The 23,606-nt window shown below is 38.6% G+C and overlaps 2 protein-coding genes across 3 annotated transcripts in view; one reads left to right on the forward strand and one right to left on the reverse strand.

The window, feature by feature from the left end:
• NUP155 (nucleoporin 155) overlaps window positions 1–11,981 on the reverse strand; it is a 29,303-nt gene extending 17,322 nt beyond the window's left edge. The window contains exons 1-16 of one of the 2 annotated variants that reach the window (XM_038170876.2): window positions 11,682–11,981; window positions 11,072–11,209; window positions 10,636–10,732; window positions 9,439–9,509; window positions 8,728–8,820; window positions 7,657–7,823; window positions 7,407–7,512; window positions 7,065–7,138; window positions 6,657–6,748; window positions 6,422–6,519; window positions 5,829–5,981; window positions 5,235–5,335; window positions 3,623–3,793; window positions 2,362–2,472; window positions 1,709–1,803; window positions 17–105 (exon numbers count right to left, since the gene is read on the reverse strand). In XM_038170876.2, the coding sequence (XP_038026804.1) occupies window positions 17–105; window positions 1,709–1,803; window positions 2,362–2,472; window positions 3,623–3,793; window positions 5,235–5,335; window positions 5,829–5,981; window positions 6,422–6,519; window positions 6,657–6,748; window positions 7,065–7,138; window positions 7,407–7,512; window positions 7,657–7,823; window positions 8,728–8,820; window positions 9,439–9,509; window positions 10,636–10,732; window positions 11,072–11,209; window positions 11,682–11,817 (1,792 nt within the window). In that variant the 5' untranslated portion in view covers window positions 11,818–11,981. The remainder of the gene's footprint in view (window positions 1–16; window positions 106–1,708; window positions 1,804–2,361; window positions 2,473–3,622; window positions 3,794–5,234; window positions 5,336–5,828; window positions 5,982–6,421; window positions 6,520–6,656; window positions 6,749–7,064; window positions 7,139–7,406; window positions 7,513–7,656; window positions 7,824–8,727; window positions 8,821–9,438; window positions 9,510–10,635; window positions 10,733–11,071; window positions 11,210–11,681) is intronic. The other variant, XM_038170877.2, reaches the window with a different exon arrangement.
• WDR70 (WD repeat domain 70) overlaps window positions 11,960–23,606 on the forward strand; it is a 137,749-nt gene continuing 126,102 nt past the window's right edge. Inside the window, exons 1-5 of the mRNA XM_038170879.2 lie at window positions 11,960–12,088; window positions 12,189–12,251; window positions 12,443–12,526; window positions 15,393–15,507; window positions 20,616–20,805. Coding sequence (XP_038026807.1) covers window positions 12,070–12,088; window positions 12,189–12,251; window positions 12,443–12,526; window positions 15,393–15,507; window positions 20,616–20,805 — 471 coding nt within the window. The 5' untranslated portion in view covers window positions 11,960–12,069. The remainder of the gene's footprint in view (window positions 12,089–12,188; window positions 12,252–12,442; window positions 12,527–15,392; window positions 15,508–20,615; window positions 20,806–23,606) is intronic.

Raw genomic sequence — 23,606 nt, forward strand, 5'->3', positions numbered from 1 at the left:
AATGGTTGCTACTCACCAGCAGAAATGGGAGAACCTAAGATAGGTCCAACATTGCTTGGAGGAGGCAGAGCTGATGGAAATCTCATTTGTGCCTCTCCACCATACCTAAAGTTTATATGCAAAGAAAAAGATTCCTCACACTTTATACATACTCAATCTAATTTTCGTATCTTGGAAAATTAACCGCAATTTTGGGGTTCTTTTAAAATGAAGAACAGAATATTGGCACAACTTTTCAGAAATGTCTGTAACCATGAGATACTCATTTTGGCACATAAAAAGAAAACTAACTGAAAAAATGTTATATGAAACGCATTAACATACATAACTACAAAGTTAAATAAACAAACAGTCATATTCTTCATGAATATTTTAAGTTCTATGGTGATATGATCAGAGGTTAAAGAGGAATTTACCACTCCTCAAAACAGGCTTATGCTATAGTATCTTTTTAAGGTTTCCCTATACATGGAAATGGGAAGAAAACAGTTGAGATGGCCCAAGCTCATCTTCCTATAGTCCAGAAGTAATTTCTGTCCGTCTCTCTCCTACAGTGCTACATGAGCCCTAAAAGGCTACAAACCATTTTCCCTCAGGCAATTATTCATGACACCTCCTTAGATGAAAAGGAAGCCTCACTCAACAGTCCTAGGCTTTTTTCAGCGCTTGAAACTTTGTGTTTTGGCAAAGCAACTGAAGTATCAACTTGCCTACACATCTTCAAAGCCACAAGAACTAATTCTACAACAATACTATCCCAATTTTTGGACATTTCATGTGTGTTTCCTAGGATGTAACATACTTTAAGAAGTGATCAAACAGCCTCCCCAATTCTATACTGAAAGAAATACAGCTACCCAAGTCATACATATCATCAGAACTCACGAAGAACAAAAATAACTAGCTGCTAGTGGGAGAACATTTACCACAAGACAATCAGCTCTATAACCTCTGATCCTCAACTAGACTGATAAAACAGTTCAAAATGTTACTTGAAATAACCTAGACATAAGAATTGTTAAGTTTACTACATAGTAAGTGCCAGGATGCATAAGAAACACTATATTACAAATAATTTACCTTATCATCTTCAATTTTAAGTTACAAACTATCTCTTTCTCTGTACAGTATAATCATGCTACCACCTATCTGATCTGCTAAGATCGCCTATTGATTCTTCAGTCATAAAGTAATTACCTTATAAGTTATCTGGTAAAATGAACATTAGTTCTCATGTTGTTATTAATCTTAAGCATGTTGTCTTTTATCTCCAATTTGAATGATGGCTTGGGGATTCTAAATTTGTCTGTTTTTTTTTTTTTTTTTTTCTCCCATCTGAGTTGGTGTGATTAAATATATTATTTTTCTCTACACACTGCTTCATCAAACCAGGATACTCTGAAGTACAGATAAGTGAACTTCAAGTGGATTAAACTACATTTTGAGTAACTTCTGCACGTGAAATACATGACATGAAAGCATCCAGGAGGGGAACTAACCAGAAGTGCCAACTACAGGAAGATTCTTTTGCTGGCAAGACTTGAACAGTGCAAAAGTGTATTCCACCTAGTTTAATAGTCTATCCTCATTTTAAAACAATGTTTACTCAGGCAGCAGGTTAAAGAGACCATATGATTCTTTGGATGTAGTGGATGTAGTGATCTTGAGCATACGGTTCAGAACAACACACACACCATTTGAATCTTACCTGAAGAATGCTCGTGTAGCCCAGGCAGATACTTCTCTATCACATGCAGCATTAGAACAGGCCAAGATAAGGCAAGTGGCACAGGCCTGATCCTCCTAGAGCATATTATGCTGTCAGTGTGGCAGCTTATGTCAAGTTGATAAGAAATATGAAGATGTTCTATTGATCAACAGCTAAACAGGAAATACTTTTTGCATCATTTTATCTAGAAGGCAAGGAAATCAGCTCTTTCCAATTATAGAAAGGAAGAGAGTTAAATTGAGACATCTCACTGTAGCAGGATAAACTTCTGTTATACGCAGCTTTTGCAAGCTCTGTATGGTTACTGGTAGGAAGCAATCTCCATGTCTATCAGCTAATTATGAGTAAAAGCTATGAAATTTCTACAGACACATACAAGGATTTCAGGGAAAGTGATCTACACTTCAATTTTTAGGTATCATAAAACAGTGAATTATATCTCAGCATACAATCTTGTTTTATGCAATGCAGTCAATATAGAAGGAAAAGCTAATACTTGAAACAATAAATGAAAAGTTAACTAGAATTTTGTAGTAGCAACAACAACAGACGTGCAGAAAGCAGTAAGATTTCCATTAATGCCAGATAAGTATTATAAATCTTGTATTTCATAACAAGTCAAAAATTCTTACCTGATGCAACTTGAAAAATCTTTCAATCTCTTCTCCATCTCCACCTATATTGCTAACAAGAAGATGCCGCAGCTGGTCAACAGGTCTGAGTTTATGAAACATAAAGCTCCCCTAAAAATTACCCAGAATAATATGAAGTTAGAATAAGGTTACTTTACTGGTCATATCAACACACTTCCCAGCAATCTTTAACTTTACTGCTCTCCAAGTTTTCCTTGATTACACTATTGGATCAAAGTGTAAGATGAATGGTAGCTAAAGCCTAGTTCCTGTTCAAATGCAGAAAATTCTCTAGCAAGAAGGCAAAAAAAATACTGCAATGGCTATATACCCTACAGAAACAGAGTTAGTTTTGCACTTCTTAACCTAATATGAAGCATACAATACAAACATAAACTTTTCATTTTCTTTATATACTTGCTCTATGTATCTCATAAATCTTCAGAATTGCCTGGAAAAAAAATTAGGACCAAAAGCATGGTAAGGCTATTTTGCATGCATCCACACTAACTGGAAAGGGTCTGACTAGCTACCATTAAACAAATGCAAGTTGAATCTAAAGGTTGCAAAATATTGATCGTTTATTAAACATCTTTTAAAATTCCTTATTTGTTAAGACAGTAAGTACCCTAAAGTATTACTAAATGTAATAAGAAATGGGAAGCTTTATTTTTAAAAAACGAAGAAATAAAAACAATCAAAAACATTCTTGAATTTAAGAAGAGATTGGACTGTGCACTTAGTCACATGGTCTGAACTTTTGGGTAGACCTGTGCGGTGTCAAGAGTTGGACTTGATGATCCTTAAGGGTCCCTTCCAACTCAGGATATTCTATGATTCTATGATTCTGGACTTCTATAACAAAGACAAATTCTTTGTTCAAATTTCAGTAGCTAACCATATTTACTCAAACCATACTTTCTGGACAACCCATTTTTGTTTCAATTTTATACAACCATGAATTTGAACAAGGTTAAAAGAATGTTTCACATGATCTGTATTTACAAGGGTTCTGTCTCCTCAGGCCAACAGAAGTGATTAATGCACTGTACAAGAGAAGCTGTCTCAACAGCTTTGAGTCAATTTATAATATGTACTGACAGTTTCAGCAATATTTCTCTTTTCCTTTTATGTTCAGAATAAAATCTTAAAAATTCATACAAAATTAATAAACTATGAATAAACATCTACAGATCTGCATCAGTCTTTCAGCTTTATACTTATTCTTTTGATTTCCTATATTAAGAAGTGCAATACTCACCTGGGCTGAAAGCAGAACAAACTTCTTAGGTGGCAGCATGTGTTGCTGCACAACAACAGGGGAATCAGTTATTGGAACAATATCTTTATTGAGAGGTGTCACAATCTTCTGAACTTTAAAGTCATCAATAGCAGAAAGAGCCCAGGAATGCCCATCAACACGGGTGGTCATCTGAACAACAGATAAACAACATCCAAAGTTTGGTAACAGACAAGGATTTTGTACATCGTGGAGATATTTGCCTATTTATTATTTAAAATTACCCAGGCAAGAAACTATTCTTGACAGAAGAAATCTCAGAGAAAATGAGCAAATTCTTGCATCATATAGCAGACTATTAGCAAATTTACAGCTATTGCTTCTTTTGTGGGATAGGGACGGTGTTTTTCAAAGGTAAAAAAACTTGTACAATGCTTTTACTGCTACTACCATATAAACAGAGACAATCTGCTAAACATATCAGAATCAAATACTAAAGTTATTATTAATTTATTTTTTTAAGGAAACCAAACATACTGCTACTGGTCATAAGGGTTTGGGAGATTTTCACAGTTGGCAGCAGCTTTTTAAAGATGACATATGGTAGAGAAAATGCTTCTGAAAACTCTATACACTAATGAGGAAAAACTGCTGTTCAGTAACATGTTGCAAAGTTTTGGGGGGAAACCTCATGTCTCTAACTTTAAAATGCTGGGAAAACAGAGAAGTCGGTACATGGAATGTTTATCTGTATTTTTTTTGTAGAGAAGGGAGCTGCAGCAATGATAAAACTTCTTGGTAACTGTTACTAAAACAGCAGATAAAACAAAATCTGACCATTATGCTTGTGCAGCTTCCCCGTTCACTTAACTGCTACCATTGCCCCATACTCTTTTTGGACGTGTTAAAAAGCAGCAGAATAGCCTAGTCTTGCTTCAGTGCTGAAGCACATGCAATATTCTCTCTGATGTGATGCATAAGGCAACTAAACCAAGCTCCTCCTACAAACTACTGTAACAACTAGGGAAAAAAAAAAAAAAAAGGAAAAAAGGAGGGAAATAATGAAGAGATTGCTCAGAAATTGATCATGCCTGAAAATTAATGAAGACATAACATTATCTGTTTAAGTAAAGAATTCCAGTATCTCTACCATTTGTATTTTAGACAAACTTCCTTGCCAGATTTTATCCTTGTAAATGAACACCACTTTGCACTGGGGATCATGCCTTGTATATAACTGTACGTAGCATACAGCATGGCACGGACAACGATATGACACAAATAAGACATTTTCCAATATGTTAACTCTAAGTTGTTTTAGAGGTCAAAGCAATTTTCATACATAGCCTGCACGAAGCTATACAGTATGGATGAACTGGGAATTCCTACTAAGGAATTCCTACTAAGATACCAGTTTCAATTTACTGTCTAAAATGCCCACTAAACTTTTTTTTAATTTTTTTAAATTTAAAGCTAATTGATTAGTAGCTTTGTAAATGTTTCTAAACTTCTCATTTAAGTTTTTCAGCAACCTACTCATTTCTTGCAGATAGTATTATTGAAGTATCTGTTCTCAGGAAGGAAAAAAATAACCTAAAATCCATCAAAATTACATGAAAGTTTACTTTAGTACCTGTGTTTCCATCATTGGCTTTTGAAAAGGGAAAGAATCATGGTTGATACACCACAGGATGTCATTATCCTCATTTTCTGAAGCTGCCATCAGCAGGACCCCTAGCAAGAACATGGATATTAAGGTTGTATTAGGTGTGATTAATCATGTATCACACCTACCAATATATACCAAAATATACCACTCTAGCTCAATAATTCCTTATTTATCAAAAATCAATCTTTAAGTCCAAACCACACGATCTGAACAGAAGATAGTATCTCTTGGTTTTCTGTATCCTGGGGTTATTAGTAGGCCACTATCAACAGCATCTTACCTTTTACTCTGAAAGCTAAAACAGAAATGAGTCTACAGTACATAGAAAATGCCTCATAAAAATGAGATGTTTAAAGAGAACCTAGATTGAAAACCATTTGGAAACTACTTCAAACATAAAATCACTATGCTTGACTGAAAGGGTCAGCAACACCACGGTGTGTCCTCCCATTCCTTCAAATTACATGATATAAGATAGTGTGATAGTAGCTGTCACACACACACACAAAAGTAATAACCCCCCCCTACTGTTCTTCTGAGCTGTGTTCTACTGCTTACCTTTGCTATAAAGAGCTCTGTGAACCTTTGAGGGCTTCTCCACATTAGAAGATGCTGAAAATCCAGGTGGCAAACGGACATGAACCAATGTTAACATAGAAGGACGTGCTGTTGGATGCTTAAATTGTGAAGTGCTAAAATACAGTCGGACACCTAAACATAACGGAGAAAAGGTCAATTACATGCAATTTCTGCTGTTTTTCTCATAAACTACAGATAATAATTTGCGTGACTGGATTATACTTGCATCAAATGTCAAAACAGTTTGGTTACATAAAACAATCTGTCCTGGTTCTGTCCCCTCCCAGCTTATTATGTACCCCCAGACTCTTCACTGGCAGCGCAGTAAGTGAAACTGAAGAGTCCGTGACTTGATGTAAGCACTGCTCAGCAGCATCTAACAAACTGTCATTATCAGTGTTATTCTCATCCAAAATACAAAACACAGGACCATACCAGCCACTAGGAAGAAAATTAACTAACCCAGCTGAAACCAGAACATATGTAAAAGGGAAAACGTCTGTCAATTTTGTTAAGCTGTACAGATGTCATTTATCTGTTAAAAAAGGGGGTAAATCACATTTGTTTCTCACCTGCATGTGTGATTGCCAGTAGCTGACAGTCTATGGATTCAGAATTTTCAATCACTGCTATTTGAACAATAGGTTTAAATACGGAACGATCTATTGTTCTAGAAAACAAAACAAAACAAAAATACTTTTACTCTCAATTCAAAGAAACAAACAAAAACACTTTCTTCAAAAAATATACCACAACATTATTGACCTTAAATAAAATATTTTTACTTTATACTTATCATACATTTACCTGGCAATGCTCCCAGCAGCAGAAACTATAGCATTTTGTGAAAGAGAAGTAACCCTGGTCATTCCTTGACCATCTTGACCCAAATCGTAAACCTGCAATTTAAGGTAACAGCTTAGAGATTTAAAATTGCATTACTTCATACAGCCTCATCTATTATGCAGCAACTCAAACACTACTTTCACACCATCATCATGTTTCTATTTCTATATGGCTGAAGGGAAGATCAAAAGGCTATTGTTTCCTCATAAGAAATTATTTTAGGTCTTGGGTAAACACTTGTGAAAGAAAGATGAAGTGTAATAATATCCTGACAAAACTATAGAGAGTTTCTAGGTACTGAGGAAAACTTAAAATATTTATATACACATTAGTAGCATTGCAAAAAGTCATTAAGAATAAGTAACATACTTGCAGTACTCCTTTTTCTGAACGTGTGTATAGGATATTTCGCGAGTTGTCAATGGCAATTTGAACTACAGGATCTTGGGAGGGGGAAAAGAAAAAGGAGAAGTAGCAAATTAACAATGGAAGCAGTGAAAACAAGTTTAAGTCAGAGTATCACTAAAATAAATAACTGGAAGTCAACAATAAAATGCAGGAGCCCCAGACAACTCTTAGGGGAAATGATATAAAAGAGCAAACAATTTCACAAAACTATTAGTAAACTAAAAGAAAATTGAACAAAAAAAAAGTGTAATTATTTCAAGTTTACATTAAATTATTGGGTAAGTCTTTTGTATCGGTACTTACCATCCTCTGAGAACGTGAACTGTAGCAACGAAGGAATAAGGAAAGACAGTGTGCTCTTTGAATGATTAATTTTTCTACATCGCTGGCTAAACCAACCTGCCTCAGCCTACAATTTAAAACAGACACATCGTTGAAAAAAAAAGCAAAACAAAAACCAAGCTGAACTATTAGTTAAACAAAAAAAAGTCATTAACAGTACAATTATGAAAACAAGTAAAAATCTAAATGCCTGCATGTAACCCATAATTACCTGGTAAGCTACTTCATATAAGCAGCCATCCTTTCCAGCCAAAAAGATACGTCCATTATCAGTGGATGTTATTGCCAGAATGTAAGTATTGTCAGTAGGGAGTGAATAGAGAGGGTCTGGTAGCAGCTGCATTCCTCCAGACATACTGTCATTGAGTGACCCAGTACCTTAAATTAACAAAAATAAAACTCTTCAGTTTTTAAGCTCTAGAAACGTTATAGATTTATAAACATTATTGGCTTGTGATTAGAAGCATTTCAGAAAACATGAAAAATTACAGGAGATTTTATAGTTACTAAAACAGACCTGGAAAAGCTATTCTTGTAAGTGAACTGCAGAGTAATCCATCTTCTGTTTTTTTAAGAAATAAAGCAAATACACTCTATAGATTTCAAAGTATGGAAGTACAATATTTCTATAATGTTTTTGTACATTTGTCGTATTTTCTGAGAGTTGTATTCTTCTCTAAATCCCAACAATTCTAAAACTAATTTCTGCATTTCTCTTTCACACCATGATAATATAAAAAGAGAACAAAATGATTGCAACCCTCTTTTTTTTTTTTTTTTTTTTTAACAATTCTGTATTGTTTCCTCTTAATATATATGGAATGAAAAACTTGGTATCAGGTTCTTGTTTTCTGGGATTAGAATATAAATGCCACCCAGGTTAAAAAACTGCATTCATCATCTGTTATCTAGATTCATGTCCATCTTTTCCTTCCCTCTTGAACATGTGGTTTAATTAACAGGAGTGTCTGTTTCAAAAGTTCTTTTCATGTTAAACAAGTGAATAATATTACTCAACCCTCCTATGGGAGTCCTGGATACAACATGTGCACACCCTAAGAAAAGGGAAACATTTTACCACATTTTGAACATGATTTAAAAATTAGCAAATGTTCTTGTTTTCTTTCTTTCCTTTTTTTTTTTTTTTTAAACTAGCTATTAATGAAATAACCATTGTGTATTTATAGAGTTGTTAATTCACAACTGAGAATACTACCCTAATACATGTATGTTCTTTAATTCACCTGGAAGAGAAATGTAAGAGAAAAAAAGAGAGAACTACCTGCTTGTATATTAGAGCAACTGAGCCCTAAAATCACAATATCCACAGGAGTTGCCAAAACAAGTAAGTGTCGTACATGAGGCTGGAATATACCTAAAGTGCGAAAGAAAATTAGATTTTAGTTTGCAGTCAACTCTCAGACTCACAACGACTCACAACGACTGTACCCACTGTATTCATAATGTTGATACAGCGAATGGTAAGAGGGAACAGTCATATTTAAGACTTAAGAATCTGTGAAACTCTAGAATTACAAAACAGTATCAGTCAGCAGTTCAGTTTCCAGTTCATGTAATAGAAGAACTTAAAAATGGCATTTTATTCTTTTTTTTTTTATTTTTATTTTACATTCAATCTTACTACCATTGTAACTTTGACTTTGGTATTATCTAAGCAGTAGCTATGTAAAGAACTGCATGTGTTAGAAACCAGTATCTCAAGAAAGTTGTCAGTGGAATGGGACAACTTATAAGCAGTACAAATGTTAAGAGTATGATCTAAGTATGAGCTTGCAAAAAACACAGGCTCAGAGTAAATGACTGTTAAGCTAAACATTATCTTTAGCTTGTAATTTAATTTTGTGATGTTTCTAAAACCAAACCTAAACATTTATCTTGCATATATAGATGCAAAACACATATTTTTACACACACAGACATAAAAAACATGTACAGAAAATTCATTAGCTGTCCAGTCATGATCACTCCTTACCTCCCTTTGGTTTTACAAGACCCACAGCAAGGATAGTTTCACTGAGGCCATCAAAATAAGCTAGATCTCCCCTGTCAACAAACAAGGAAAAAATCTGCTAAGACTTGTTACGTAGTATCACATAATTACAAAATAAAACAAAGTCAGGTTGTGTATATTTAAATATTATTAATAGTTATTGTAATACTGTGAATATGTGCTATAACATGCTGAAGGCATCTACACCATTTGATTTGGGTGAAAACAGGTCCACTGAATGGAATGACAGAAAAACTGAAGCCAAGTGGTAGTATTTTATACTTTTAGATTTTGTTAATTCATGCATTCTACTCTGAATTGCACGAAGTATCACCTACAACGTCAATTAACGTCTAGAGGAAGGAACATACACTTTTTTCTCATAAAGAAACATATAACACAAAAATAAAAAAATTCTACCTCCTCCATGGTACCTTACCTTTAGCACCATGCATAGTAGTGTTATCTGGTGAATGTATTTAATATATTTTAAACTTTGTGACACAATGTAAATGTATAGAGGAGCTACATGAGGAGCAATCTTAACTTTAATCTTAAGAAATTCAACAAATACCATAAAACAATTCATACGAGAATTCTTACAAAAAATATAATTCTTAAAAAAGCAGAATTAGACAAATAAGGAAACAAACATGGGAATTATAAACTGCCATTTGAAAAGATGCTGAAATTATTTTCAGTGTTATACTTCTATTAGAGAGGAAAGCTTCAATCACAATACTTCAAAAACAGTTAGAGGATATAGCCAAGGTACTAAGGTCACATAATTTATCATTGTGGAAATGACTGGCTGCTGTATGTGTATTAGTGTACTTACCAAATCTACTTAGGTTAGTTAGGCAATTGGTGTATAATTATACTTTTCTGGGGCATAATAAAAACCCTAGCCATAACACAGCAATAACTTTAGGACATTAGCTATGTCAAACCCTAAGCAAATACATTTTCTCTTGTTTCATCTCTACATGATTTGGGAGCACTATTACTAACTCTTGAAACTCCTTAAACACTTATTAGTTAATACTTTTAGTAAAACCTAAAATGAATTAAGACAACTTTATCTGAATAGCATTCCTCTGTGCTACAAGCAAACAATTTCCAACTGCTATGATTACTTAATTCCAACATAATACCATCAGTAATGTGTTCTGTACGTACCCATCTTCATAGTTCCACATAAAAATGTCACTGTCAATGGTTAGCCACGCTCTGCTGATCTCTGGAAATACTCCCATCATACAATTGCATTGCATATCTGAAGCATTGCTGATGTAAGGACTAAATGCATTTTGACAAGCAAAGGCAAAATCTCCCTTGAACATTTAAAAAAATTACTGCTTTACATACAGAAGCACACAAACTACATAGCATAAACATTTGAAGTTCCTCACACAGGAACTAATTCCACCAGCACCCCTATACAAACTGACTTTATTGCGACTTTATTAGACCCTTAAAAATGGAACATAAACAACACCAAGGTTCATTTCTAGGAGTTTGACAAAACTACTGGGGAAAAATAATTGTGAGAGCATAAGTGTGTTTCTATTATTATTACACACTCAACCTAACATGTTATTTTTCATCAGGATACGTCCAAACTGCTCCACTAGCTCCGGAGGAAGCGGCACTCTGCGGACGGAGCTGATCTCTGGAAGGTTAGGTATTGACAGCAGACCCGGACCTTGCAAAGGATAGTCCATATCTGTCATACCAGAAACGGTAGGGCTACCTGCAATTAAGAACAACAGCACGGAAAAAAGTTAGACTTCTTATAACGAATTAGTTGCTTAAGGAAAAAAAAAATAAATAAATCTCTATCTTTTCATGATTTTTTCCCAGCTCCGTGAAAATAGAGCTGAAAATAGAGCTGCAAACAATCCCTCAGGACAAGCCATTCCACCCTCAGCCTACTCTTTACCCCATTTCCTCCATGGGACTCTGTAGCCCTGTTTCCACTGTGTGGCGAGGCATACAGGGGAAACCCCCCTCTCCACAGCCCCCCGGGCAGCCGCAGGGAGCACAAAAGGCGTGTTTGGGAAGCGCCAAACCAACCACACGTGGCGCAGCGCTCCCAAAAAGCGGCAGCATTTCGGGGCAGCCCTTCGCAGCTCCCCATGCTGGGCGCCCTGCGGCCCCGCAGCACGGAGCTGACCGCGGAGACAACCCCGGGCTCGCCCCCCCACCCTCCCGGGGCCCCTCACCGGGCGCGGGCACGGCCAGCAGCTCGGACAGGTCCGGGTAGCAGCGGTCGTCCTGGATCTGCCGGTCGATGATGCGGCCCGCGGCCTCCAGCGCCTCCTGCGCGGCGGGCGCGGCGGGGCTCATGGCAGCGGGCATGGCCGGGCCGGGCCGGGCGGCACCGGGACCGCGACCGGGACCGGGACGGGGACCGGGAGCGGGAGCGGGACCCGCAGCAGGGAACCGGCAGCGGCAGCCACCCGCCCGCCTCTCCGCGCCAAATCCCGGCGGTCCCCGCGCTGCTGACGCCGTTCCGCCGGGCGGGGACAGCGGGGGAGAAGGGGCAGGAGGAGGCGGCCCCGGCCCCGCCGTTTCCTCCCCGCGCTGTTGTGGTTCCGGGCCGGCCGCGGCATGGAGCCGCCGGAGGGTGGTGAGCAGCGGCACCGCGACCACCACCCGGACCCGGACCCGGACCCGGACCGGGACCCTCTGCTGAGCACTTTTATCATCCTCCCTCTTTCTCTTTGCAGACACCGAGATGCTGGCGGGACCCGACCCGGAGCTGGCGGCCACCATGGGCTTCTCCGGCTTCGGTGAGCCCCGAGGAGCTTCTAGGGACGGCTGGGGGTCCCGCCGGGTCCCCCGGGTGTGCTGTGGGCTGTGGGGGGCTGGCGGTGCTGGAGTGTTGTTCCCCCCCCCCCCCCCCCAAGCTTTGGGATCCCTCCCTGCAGCAGCCTGTCAGTCTCAGTCAGTCTCCTTCTTAACCCTTTTTCCATGTTTTTAGGGAAGAAAGCTCGCACTTTTGATCTCGAAGCCATGTTCGAGCAGACAAGAAGGACGGCCGTGGAAAGGAGCAGGAAGGTCTTGGGTAAGGAATTGGGGGGTGCTGACGCTTTAGCGCATCCTAAAATGCGTTTTGCTTTTTTTTTGTGCGTTGGGGTGATGAGCGAGGTGACTCTGACTGGCTACTTAGAAAACAAATAAGTGTGGTTTTGCTGCAAAAGGACAGCCCTAAATCATTTGGGGATTGGTAAGCAGGCAAGTTACTAACTTACATGTGTTGTCAGAGCATGCAGGAGATCTGCCTGTGCCAGGTTCCTGTTGTGTGGCATGGGACACGGACACAGCAAAAAGCTGAATTCACGTTAAAGACTCTTTTATTTTAAATATTGGATGTTCCCTTCCAAAATTCAAACAAAACTTGCTACAAAGAGCTTTAATCTAAGGAGCACACAATAAAAAATGAAATGTGTCCTATGACATACAGTGGGTTATATAACAGCCTGCAAGTGTTTCTGTCTTCTGTTGTGCTGGTAATGTAGGGGGGGTTTCAAGGTGGTGGCTTGAGAGTGAATAATGATGGAAATTGCATGTTTTGCTGCCCATATCCAAGCAAAAAAACATTCAAAAGATGGTCCTTAGGGAGACACTTGTGTTTGTGGTGTTTTGTTTTTTTTTTACTGTATGGGCTGCTGCAGGGAAAGGTAACTCCATCCCTGTCAGACCTGGCACAACCTAGTGTAGTGTATTAGAACTCCCTTTGCCAACACAAATGCTTATGTTTTCTCCTTCCACTTGGACAGCATGTCCAAAAAACTGATACCATTGTGGTTGAGCAGCTTTTGTCCTAAGTTAGGTTTAATTTGTTTTCTGAACTATTGCAGTTTGTGAAAACTGTAGACTTGAAGCCTCTTATTAAGAGAATGCAATTTTGTAAGACAGAATAAGATCAATGCAATGTTCGGTTTTATCTTTTTTGATTCTATGCAGAATCATGCGAATAGACCACTTTGGAGGCTTGTTGACTTTATGGATGTTAAAACACCCTGAAATTCAAATATACAAGATTTCCAGAACTTGATTTGAACCCTTTTTTGAACTGACTAAATTTAAGCATAGTAAAACCTCTTCTGTGTTGAAAGTGTTTTCAGCTGCAATACTCTTTCATGTCAAGCTATCGTTTCATCTTGGAGATCACCTAATTAAACCATGCTTTAGATCAGGAGGAATATTCAGTAAGTGTGATGTTTTTAAGTTAAGACATCTTGAAGTGCGTTTGGAACTCTTGCCCCCCTTCCCACCATCCAAACTAGTTTCTAGGATCTAACCCGTAAAGGAAACACAACATATTATTCATTACAAAATTAGTCATTTTATCAAAAAATGACAAAGCTTTATATGTAATTCAGCTTTTTTTTTTTTTTTTTGTAATCTGAGCATTTTCAAATTTCTTAAAATACACTGTTGACTTTTAACTATAGTAATAATTATAGGAATGTGTAATAATTATAGGAGTAATTAAGATCTGGGGAACTACAGGCCAGTCAGTGTCACCTCTGTGCCTGGCAAGATCATGGAGCAGATCCACCTGGAAACTGCTAAGGTGCATGGAAAATGAGGAGGTGACTGGTGACAGCCAACATGGGTTCACTAAGCGTAGATTGTCCCTGACAAACCTGGTGGCCTTTTCCTTTGGGATTACAGCTTTGGTGGATAGGGGAAGAGCAATTGATGTCAGCTACTTGGACTTGTGCAAAGCAGTAGACACTGTCCCACACAATATCCTTGTCTCTAAATTGGAGAGACATGGTTTTGATGGATGGACTATTTGGTGTGTAAGAGCTGTGGTCAACAACTCAGTGTCCGTGCGGAGATGAGTAACAAGTGGTGTTCCTCAGGAGTCAATATTGGAACTGGCATTGTTTAATGTCTTTGTTGGTGACATGGACGTTGGGATTGAGTGCACCCTCAGCAAGTTGCCAATGACACCAAGCTGTGTAGTGCAGTCAACATGCTGGAGGGAAAGGGATGCCAACCAGAGGGACCCGGGCAGACTTGAGACGGGCCCATGTGAACCAGGTCCTGCACCTGGGCCGGGGCAATCCCAAGCACAAGGACAGGCTGGCTAGAGAATGGATTGAAGGCAGCTCTGAGGAGAAGGAACTGGGTGTGTTGATTGATGAGAAACTTAACATCAGCCAGCAATGTGTGCGTGCAGCCCAGAAAGCCAACTGTGTCCTTGGCCGCATCAAAAGTAGCGTGGCCAGTAGGTTGAGGGAGATGATTCTTCGCATCCACTCCGCTCTTGTGAGACAGCAGCTGGAGTCCTGAACCCAGCTAAGGGACCTCCAACATAAGCACATGGACCTGTTGAATGAGCCCAGAAGAGGGCCATGAAGACGATCAAAGGTCTGGAGCACCTTTGTTGTGAAGACAGGCTGAGGGAGTTGGGGTTGCTCATCCTGGGGAAGAGAAAGGGAGACCTCACTGCAGCCTTTCCATACTTAAAGGGGTCCTAGAGGAAAGCAGGATAGGGACTCTTTGTCAGGGAGTGGAGTGCTATGACAAGGAGTAATGGCTTTAAACTAAAAGAGAGTAGATTTAGATTAGATATTAGGAAAAAAAAATATTTCCTGTGAGGGTGGTGAGGCACTGGAATGAAGAAGAAGCAGTAGATGCCCAATTGCTGGAGGTTTTCAAGGCCAGGTTGGATGGGGTCCTGGGCAACCTGGTCTAGCAGGTGACATCCCTTTCCCTGGCGGGGGGGGGGGGGGGGCAAGAGGGTTGGAATTAGATAATCTTTAAGGTCCCTTCCAACCCAAACTTTTCTATTCTGTCACTTTATATAGATCTGAAAATGAAGAAAGTTGTTTTACTGTCCTCAGCAGGCCTCTAATTGTATCTGTTTTAAAAAAATCTTGATTATTTGTCACTTATGTGTTCTTCATATTCAGAGGCTCGAGAAAGAGAAAAGGAAGAACAGGCTGAAAAAGAACTTAAAAGTCGACACACTGATTCATCGGCTTCAGCCTCAAGTGCAACAGGAGTTGGGTCCACATTAAAACCAAGGTACTTAATTATGGTGGGAGGTATCATTTAACTTTTTTTTTAGCTGAAGGGGCTTTTTTTGGTTGGGGTGTTTTTTTTTTTTTGGTGGAGTTGGGGTGAGGGTGAAGAGTGGGTGGGGGAATGATAATTGCTTAACTTATGTGAACATGCCTATGTTATCTGACGTCTTAGAGTGGAAATGCTGTTATTAATCTGTACTTTCTTGGATGTGTCAGTATTTGTAAATATTGCAACTGTATATATTTAATAGTTAATTTTAATAGTTACTTAATACATAACCTTGTTTGGCATGCTTTAAAAAAAACACAGCAATATTATCTGTATATTTTTTGAAAATACATCGTCAAATATAGAGCATACAGGGGCTGACTTTATTGGATATATAGGATATACTTGTTCAAGCCTACTAAAGAATAGCATAGTTAGGTAGAGAGACTAAGTGTACACACTGTATGGAGTAGTGGTAGGACTGCATAAATACTCTGATTTGAAATTTACTCCACAACTTTTTGAAGTTTGCATGTCATTGACAAATAGCAGATGTTACTGCTTTGACTATTTGTATTCTTCAATGCTGCAAAACCCAAAGTAGCAATATGTAACAGAGGCCACATCACTCCTTTGAGTTTGTTGACATCAATATACTGTAAATTTGTAGGGTTTTCTATCTACAGAAGTCTTATAACCCATATACTACTCTGGTACACTCTTTGTGTGTCTGCTAGGCTGATTGTTTGTGGTGGGTTTTTACAGACAAGCCTGCAGCATTGCAGACTGAGCAAATTTCTTTGCCTGTTATTTGTGGAAAGCACAAATGAGCTGTGGACTCACACTGAAATAACGGGTCACACAACATACTTCCCTATAGATCTCTATTATATCTTACATAGGAGGGAAAAGTATGTGCTATGTGCTCCTATTCAGTTTTGATGCTCTTCCTAGTGAAACAATAGAGACTGACAAGTATCAGATTGTGTACTTAGTATACATGGGTGACTTCAATGTAAGGATTCAATTAAAACAAATAGTAGGCAGATGATACAGAGTGTTTTCTGTTTAACTAAGGGATTTGAGAGGAGTACTCTAAGCTCTTTGGATAAAGGAAAGTAATAATTATCTATCACCATTATGAGTTACAAAGTAGGCTCTGGTAACTCACCAGGGTCCTGTTTATAATAAGTTTTTGTTGTTGCTGTTTTTTTAACTGAGGACTGGCATGAAAAACTCCCAGAACTGGAAGGTGAATGTGTTAACTTGCAGTATTATATTTCCTTGTAAATTGTGGTACTCAGTTTAGAACTTAGTGCTTAAAACAGAAAGCTAGTGAAGGAGACACACCATTGTGCCTCAGCCTAAATTCAGTGGGATAATCCTTCAACTGACAGTTGAAATCTGAATTACAGGACTCAAGGGTTTTTTATGATGTAGATTTTAGTTACTAAAATTGAATGTACAGCTTATTCTTTTTCTCTGAAAATGGCAACACTATTTTTTTTTCTTTAAATTCCATGTATATTTATCTATCATAGTAGCTCTCATACTAATTTTACAATTGTTAGCAAGGGGTTATTTAATACAAAATGGTGTGATTCTAGTGATTCTTTTTGCTTTTTGAATTAATTTGCTAGAGAGAAATGATTGCAATAGTTATAGTATTTACACATGTATGCATAAGGACAATAGTAATTACACTTTGTCAGAGAAAAGCACAGAGTCATAGAATGGTTTGGATTGGAAGGGACTGTAAAGATCACCTGGTCTCAGCCCTCCTGCCATGGGCAGGGACACCTCCCACCAGACCAGGTTGCTCAAAGCCTCATCCAACCGGTTCTTGAGCACTTCCAGGGATGAAACATCCACAGTATCCACAATTAAAAAATGCTAGTATATAAAAAATAAAAAGTCTAAGAAATTAAAGTAGATGATGTGAGGAGAGTTAACACATGGTGGGGGGGAGGGACAGGGAAATGCCCACATACTTACACAACTCTCTGAATGTTTTTCGTTATTTTCAGTCTGTGTGCCATCTGTACTCTAATCCAGCTTTCTATTTTCCTCTTAACAGCATGTTTTACTTATTGAGGAGGTAATGAGGGAAAGCAAAAAATAGTTCCTTATATGCCTCTGAATTGTGGGAAAGGGGTTGCTTTAACAGCATCTGGTAGAGGAAGACTGTATGGCTGAAAGTTGAAACAAGTGCCATGATACATCTGCTCTCTTGTTTTGTCATTTCTGCCAGCACCCCCTGTCACTGTCTGACGAATGTTACTCAGCTAGACAGGCTTTTGGCCTGGCTGTGTTGGGCTGTTCGTGTGTTTGACTGCCTTTCCTGTTGGAACAGAGTAAAACAGCAGCTGTAGCTGGAATCCTTGGATATGTCTGCCAAGCTTGGAGTGTGGTGAAAAACAGCACTGAATTTCTGATCATTTAATATGAAGAATAATTGCATAGCCCCTCAAAATGCTGAAGTGTTTGAATGTATTGATTCTGCCTAGTAAATAAGGAAACTATATGTTTAGGGAATTAGGGTGGAAACTAGGTATTGTTCTTGAGTGTCTGTAGAAGGATCTAAAAGTCTGTGACTCTGGGATTGGAAGGGCCTCCTTCAGTCACTGCATTGTATACGCTCTTACTGGCGGCTACATGGTATGTTTCGTTCCATTCCAAACTAACTCATTTTTTGGGCTTTTAGGGAAAAGCTATGTGGTTTACTAGTCTGGGAACATGTGTCAGTTTTTTCAGATCAACTCGGTCACACACAGGGTGGTAAGGCCTTGCAGAGAGATCTGGACAAATCAGAGAGCTGGGCAATCACCAACAGTGTGACAGTGCTGGATTCTGCATCTGGGAAGGAGTGACCCTGGCTGTACATACAGACCAGGGGGTGCGAGGCTGAAAGGGATCTTGGTGTTCCCATCAACCTCAAGTTAAACATGAGTCACCAGTGTGCCCTGGCAGCCAGGAGGGCCAACCATGCCCTGGGGTGCATCAGGCATGGCACTGCTAGCTGGTCGAGGGAAGACTGCTCTGTGCTGGTGTGGCCTCACCTCCAGTACTGTGTGCATCCTTGGGTGCCACTGTATAAGAAAGAGATAAAACTGTTAGAGAGTGCCCAAAGGAGAGCTACAAAGATGGTGAAGGGCCCAGAGGGCAAGATGTATGAGGAGCAGCTGAGGTCCCTTGGTTTGTTCAGCCAGAGCAGAGCAGGCTGAGGGGAGGCCTCATGGCAGCCTGCAGCTCCCTCACGAGGGGAGCGGAGGGGCAGGCGCTGAGCTCTGCTCTCTGGGGACAGCGACAGGACCCGAGGGAACGGCATGGAGCTGGGACAGGGGAGGGTCAGGCTGGGGGTTAGGGAAAGGTTCTGCACCCAGGGGGTGGTCAGGCACTGGGACAGGCTGCCCAGGGCAGTGGGCACAGCACTGAGCTGCCAGAGTTCAGGAAACATTTGGACAACACTCTCAGACATAGGGTCTGATTTTTTGGGTGGTCCTTTGGGGACCCAGCAGTTGGACTTGATGATCCTTGTTGGGCCTCTTACAACTTGGATATTCTGTGTTTCGATCTTATAAAATAGTCAATTTTGGTGATACTGATCTTGAAGAATTTTGAAGGACCCAGCTGTGTTCCTCTTACGGTAAAAGGACATTGATTGTCCCATTGCTATAGAGTGAAAGAAGCTCATTTTATTTGAGTTAGATTTATTGTGCGGTCATATCCTGACCTGGGTCTTTAAATGTCTCTCATCACTATGCAAAACAAAGTTTGTATGTAGATGTAATATCTTTTATTAGGCTAGTAAATATAGTTGGAAAAATTAGACAAGCTTTCAGGCATGCAAGCCCTTCTCATCACTGTGACATCTGAGGACCTAATTCACGTTGGTTTTAGTTTGTTTTGATTTCTTCCTAAAATAGAATTCCATTTGCTTATCCAAGACAAATATTTGCTGTATAGCCTATTACCTGCTTGGTGTACAGCTGTTTTAGGGAGGTTGTGTGTTCTGTCACAATTACACAGTTCAGAACCTCTTTTCATAGTGCTTTATTATGATCTTGAGCTTGTTTGTTTTTATTACAGTTTTTAAATGATAACCTAAACTTTTAAGAAAAGAGGAAAAACCTCTGTAGTCTCTTTTTCTTCCCATTATTAAAGTATCCTTTGCAGTTGGCTCAATTTTAAATTCACATACATGCTCTCAAAACATAAGTTCCCAAAGCATGTCTGCAACTTGAGTTCATCTGACCTGATCAGAAAGGAACAGCTGACTTCCACTGCAAAGTGAGTGATACACTGTAGCCTAGGCAAAAAGTAAGAATTTGTGCTCACCCCTTTTAAACCTTGTACCAGTTAAAATGCTGCCTACCTGATAACTACCAGCAGAGGGAGCCCATTTATTTCAGATGAACTGAATGAATGGGGAATAAGTAGTTCTACTTTCTTTCCAGAAATTTTCCAATGCCAAAACCAATGTGTTTAAAACAATTGATGTAGACATCAGTGAAATGATAATTTAAATGCAACTTTTAGAATCTAGACATGGAACAGTCTAGATTCCGTACATCAAATATTTGGCTGACAGTACTTGATTCCCTGCTGATTACCAGCATTAAAAAGCAAGTGCCATGCTTTGTGTTCTTGCTCTGGTGGTGAGCCTGGATCGTTACTCTTTTGATTTCCACCATGGTGAGGGAAGTGCAGAGGGTTTGGATGTGCTGCAACCTGTAGCAGCGGTTTGGTGGAGATGCTGTGTATCAGTGTGTTCTGCTGGCTTCTAAGTATTTTAGATATAAACATATCTAAGTATTTTGAAATCATATTAGTGATGCGGTGCTGTTACTTTTACATTCCACCTAACTTTATCCTTCTTGTATTCTGCCTTTTTCTAATTATCTGATGCTATGTTATTCCTTTTTTGTTTAAAGCTTTTTTTATGCTTTCAAGATGATGGTGGGTCTACATTATGTTAATAACAATGAGTTTACGTTTTGCTCCTAATTTCAGTGTTTGTGCAAATTTTATGTCAGTGCCGAACATCTCTGATCTGAAATTCATGTGGACATGCCAGTTTCTTAAAATACTGATACATTTTTTTAATATTTTACATGTAGAGACACAGCTAGTAGTGAAAGTGAGGACAGCTCAGATGAAGAGTTAATTGGTCCTTCCATGCAATCCCAGACTTCTGTTCAAGGTCCAGTTGGTGGTGATGATGATGACGATGATGAAGAATTCATTGGGCCACCGCTTCCACCTGGCTTCAAGGATAGTGATGATGATGATACAGAAGAGGAAGATAATGTAAGTATTTTGTCTCTCTTTACACAGAATCACAGAATTGAAGGGGTTGGAAGGGACCTTGAAAGATCATCGGGTCCAACCCCCCTGCCAAAGAAGGTTCCTTAGAGCAGGCTGCCCAGGTAGGTGTCCAGATGGGCCTTGAATATCTCCAGAGAAGGAGACTCCACAACCTCCCTGGGCAGCCTGTTCCAGTGCTCTAATGTTTAATGTTTTAACATTTTGAGTAAACTCTAATTTGTTAGTATACTTTTTCCTTTATGACTGAAATTTCAGGTGAAGCATGACTGTTGTTCGAAATAAAGTTTTTCTGTATTTTTTTCCTAATGATTATTCAACAAACACAATGATTTTCATTGAAAAATACTCATGTTTTTAAAACATGCTGATGATGAATTTCAGTTGAGATTCATATATTTCATTTACTCCTTTTTTTTTTTTTTTTCCACGGTGTAAAAGAACTATACAAATAAATATTTTATATAAATAGTTCAGTTTTCTTGTTTCCTAGTGCACGTGTAGAATTTTTGTCAGGAAAGAAGAGGTATAGGTAGACTTGAGTCTAGGGAAAATCATTATGCCATAATTACTCTGAGAAAATGTACAGATGTAGATGAGGGGTGTTTTTTCTGTGTGTTTGTTTGCTTTAATGTTTTGCTTAAATGCCAGGCTGGTTTGTTCGAGCATATATAGGCTCTTTTCTTGTATGTTAGAAGTAAGGAGAAAACCAGAAACAGCCTAACATGGATACTGTAGATACTGAGTTGATAAACTTCTAGCTAAGTGGAAAGGCATTTAATAGTTTGATCTGCTTTCTCCAAACATTCATGGATTGAATGTATCATGGCAGTGGATGTTGTGTGATGGTTTCTGTGCTTTTTTTTTTTGTATCAGTAATGATATAAGTCCTATAAAAACAGCTTTGCTAATACTATTCTGAACCATTTGGTAGCAGACAAAACTGCTATGTCCTATTGAACCAATACAAGTGTAATCCCCCAAAAAACAACTCTCAGATGTCTCAGGTATTTCTTGCCAGTTCCTCTTCATTTCTGGCCAGGTGTTCATCTTCTTTTTTCTTTTCCTGTAAATTCTTACCTTGAATCACCTCAAATATAATATTAAAGTTTAGAATTCTGACTGAAAAAAAATGAGAAAAGAATGAGAGAAACTTCTTAATCAGTAACTTACATGATTGCTAGAGGGAGCCTAACCTTGTATGTTAATTTTTCGCAGTGTTTAGTGTCCCCCCTCCCCACCCCGCCCTGGGAGATGAGTGGTGGGAAACTCTGATGCTTGAGTATTCCTATTGCTTTGTCTGATCTACTTACTGATTTTCTTAATTATCAAACTGTACATTGTGGGTCCATATCCCCTGTGATCTCATCTGTACCCTATGCATGACTCATTTTGTCTTAGGGAACCAGCTGTTGATAGATACCAAGCTATCTTTGAGAATGTTGTAAGTCATAAGTGCCTTAAGTTAACTTATGACTTGTATCTGTATCAGGAATCCCATTTACTTCAAGCTGTTAATGGCACTGCAGAGTCAGGCAATATTCCTGAGAACATCATAGATCAGCATGTTTTGGTTGCTGTGGGTCATGTCATAATGAAGTCACTACTTCTTTTCAGTCAGATTTCATCTTTTCTACCACCTCAGATGTGCTTGTTTGAACGTTTTTAGCTAATAGTAAGATCTGAAAATATAGTACTTTATCCAGAAATTTTATCAAACATGCATTTCTAACAGATAATCAGAAAAACAGTAACTGTCTTGAAAAGTACTTAAATGTATTGATGTTGAAGGAAGTGTTTCCTCTTTTTCAGTTTGGGCTTGAAATAATTTTTAGCCTTTTTCAAGATCCAGCACGTTAGTGTGGGTTGTGTAAATCCTCTGTATTGTCTTTTTTTTCAAATTGACATGAATCTGGGTTCGCTACAAAGAACAACAATATCTGAAAGTATCTATTAATATCTGGTAACTTTGTGCATGCATACACTAGGAAGTGGTAAATCTCAAAGTATGCTTGTTCTGCACAGGTGTTCTGTTTGTTCTTTGGGGCCTCATCAGAATGCCCTTCTGCATTACAGGTCCCCCTAGCTGTCCCTATTTCTCTTCGTAGAGAAAATAATCTTTTGCTTTGCTGTCAGCACTTTTGAAGCTTGTAACTGCATATAACACTGAGTAATTGAATCCACACATAAAGAAGCAACCAGGTTTGGGAACAGGGTCCTGCAGGTATCTTTAATCTTTGGCAGAGTAAAAGTTCTCCAAGATGCTCAAAGGAATTCAGTGTCTATGACACTAAAATAAAACAGTGTCAGTGTAAACTTGAAATCACAGCAAATCCTCTCACTTAAACCCAAAATTTAAACTCCTGTCTGCTAATATTTCACAGAAATATTACAAAAAACTTTGCATCAGAAATCTCTTATGGCTATTTATTCTTACATGTTCTTTATTATTAATTGCTTTGTTTCAGTGTTAACTTGTTTACATCAATTTATTTTTTAAATGAAAAAAGGTACATTGCTGTGGAATGCTGGGATTTATAGTTTCCTTGTCATGGCCTTAATTTAAGGAATTAAATTGATTTCTAAACTTACTGTATTTAAATTGTTCTTTCTAATAATCAAACGCATTTTGTATGTGTTGCAAAATCATGGAAGATTTTGCTTAAAAACAAGTCACACTTATCAGATTAACTACAGTAATTGTGGTTAGTTTTTATATACCTAGATTTTTCTTTTAACTTATGCCAGAAATTACTAGAGTTTTCTTTTGAAAGTGAGAATTGATG

The sequence above is a fragment of the Anas platyrhynchos genome, chromosome Z (assembly GCF_047663525.1).
Source record: "Anas platyrhynchos isolate ZD024472 breed Pekin duck chromosome Z, IASCAAS_PekinDuck_T2T, whole genome shotgun sequence".
NCBI lineage: Eukaryota > Metazoa > Chordata > Aves > Anseriformes > Anatidae > Anas > Anas platyrhynchos.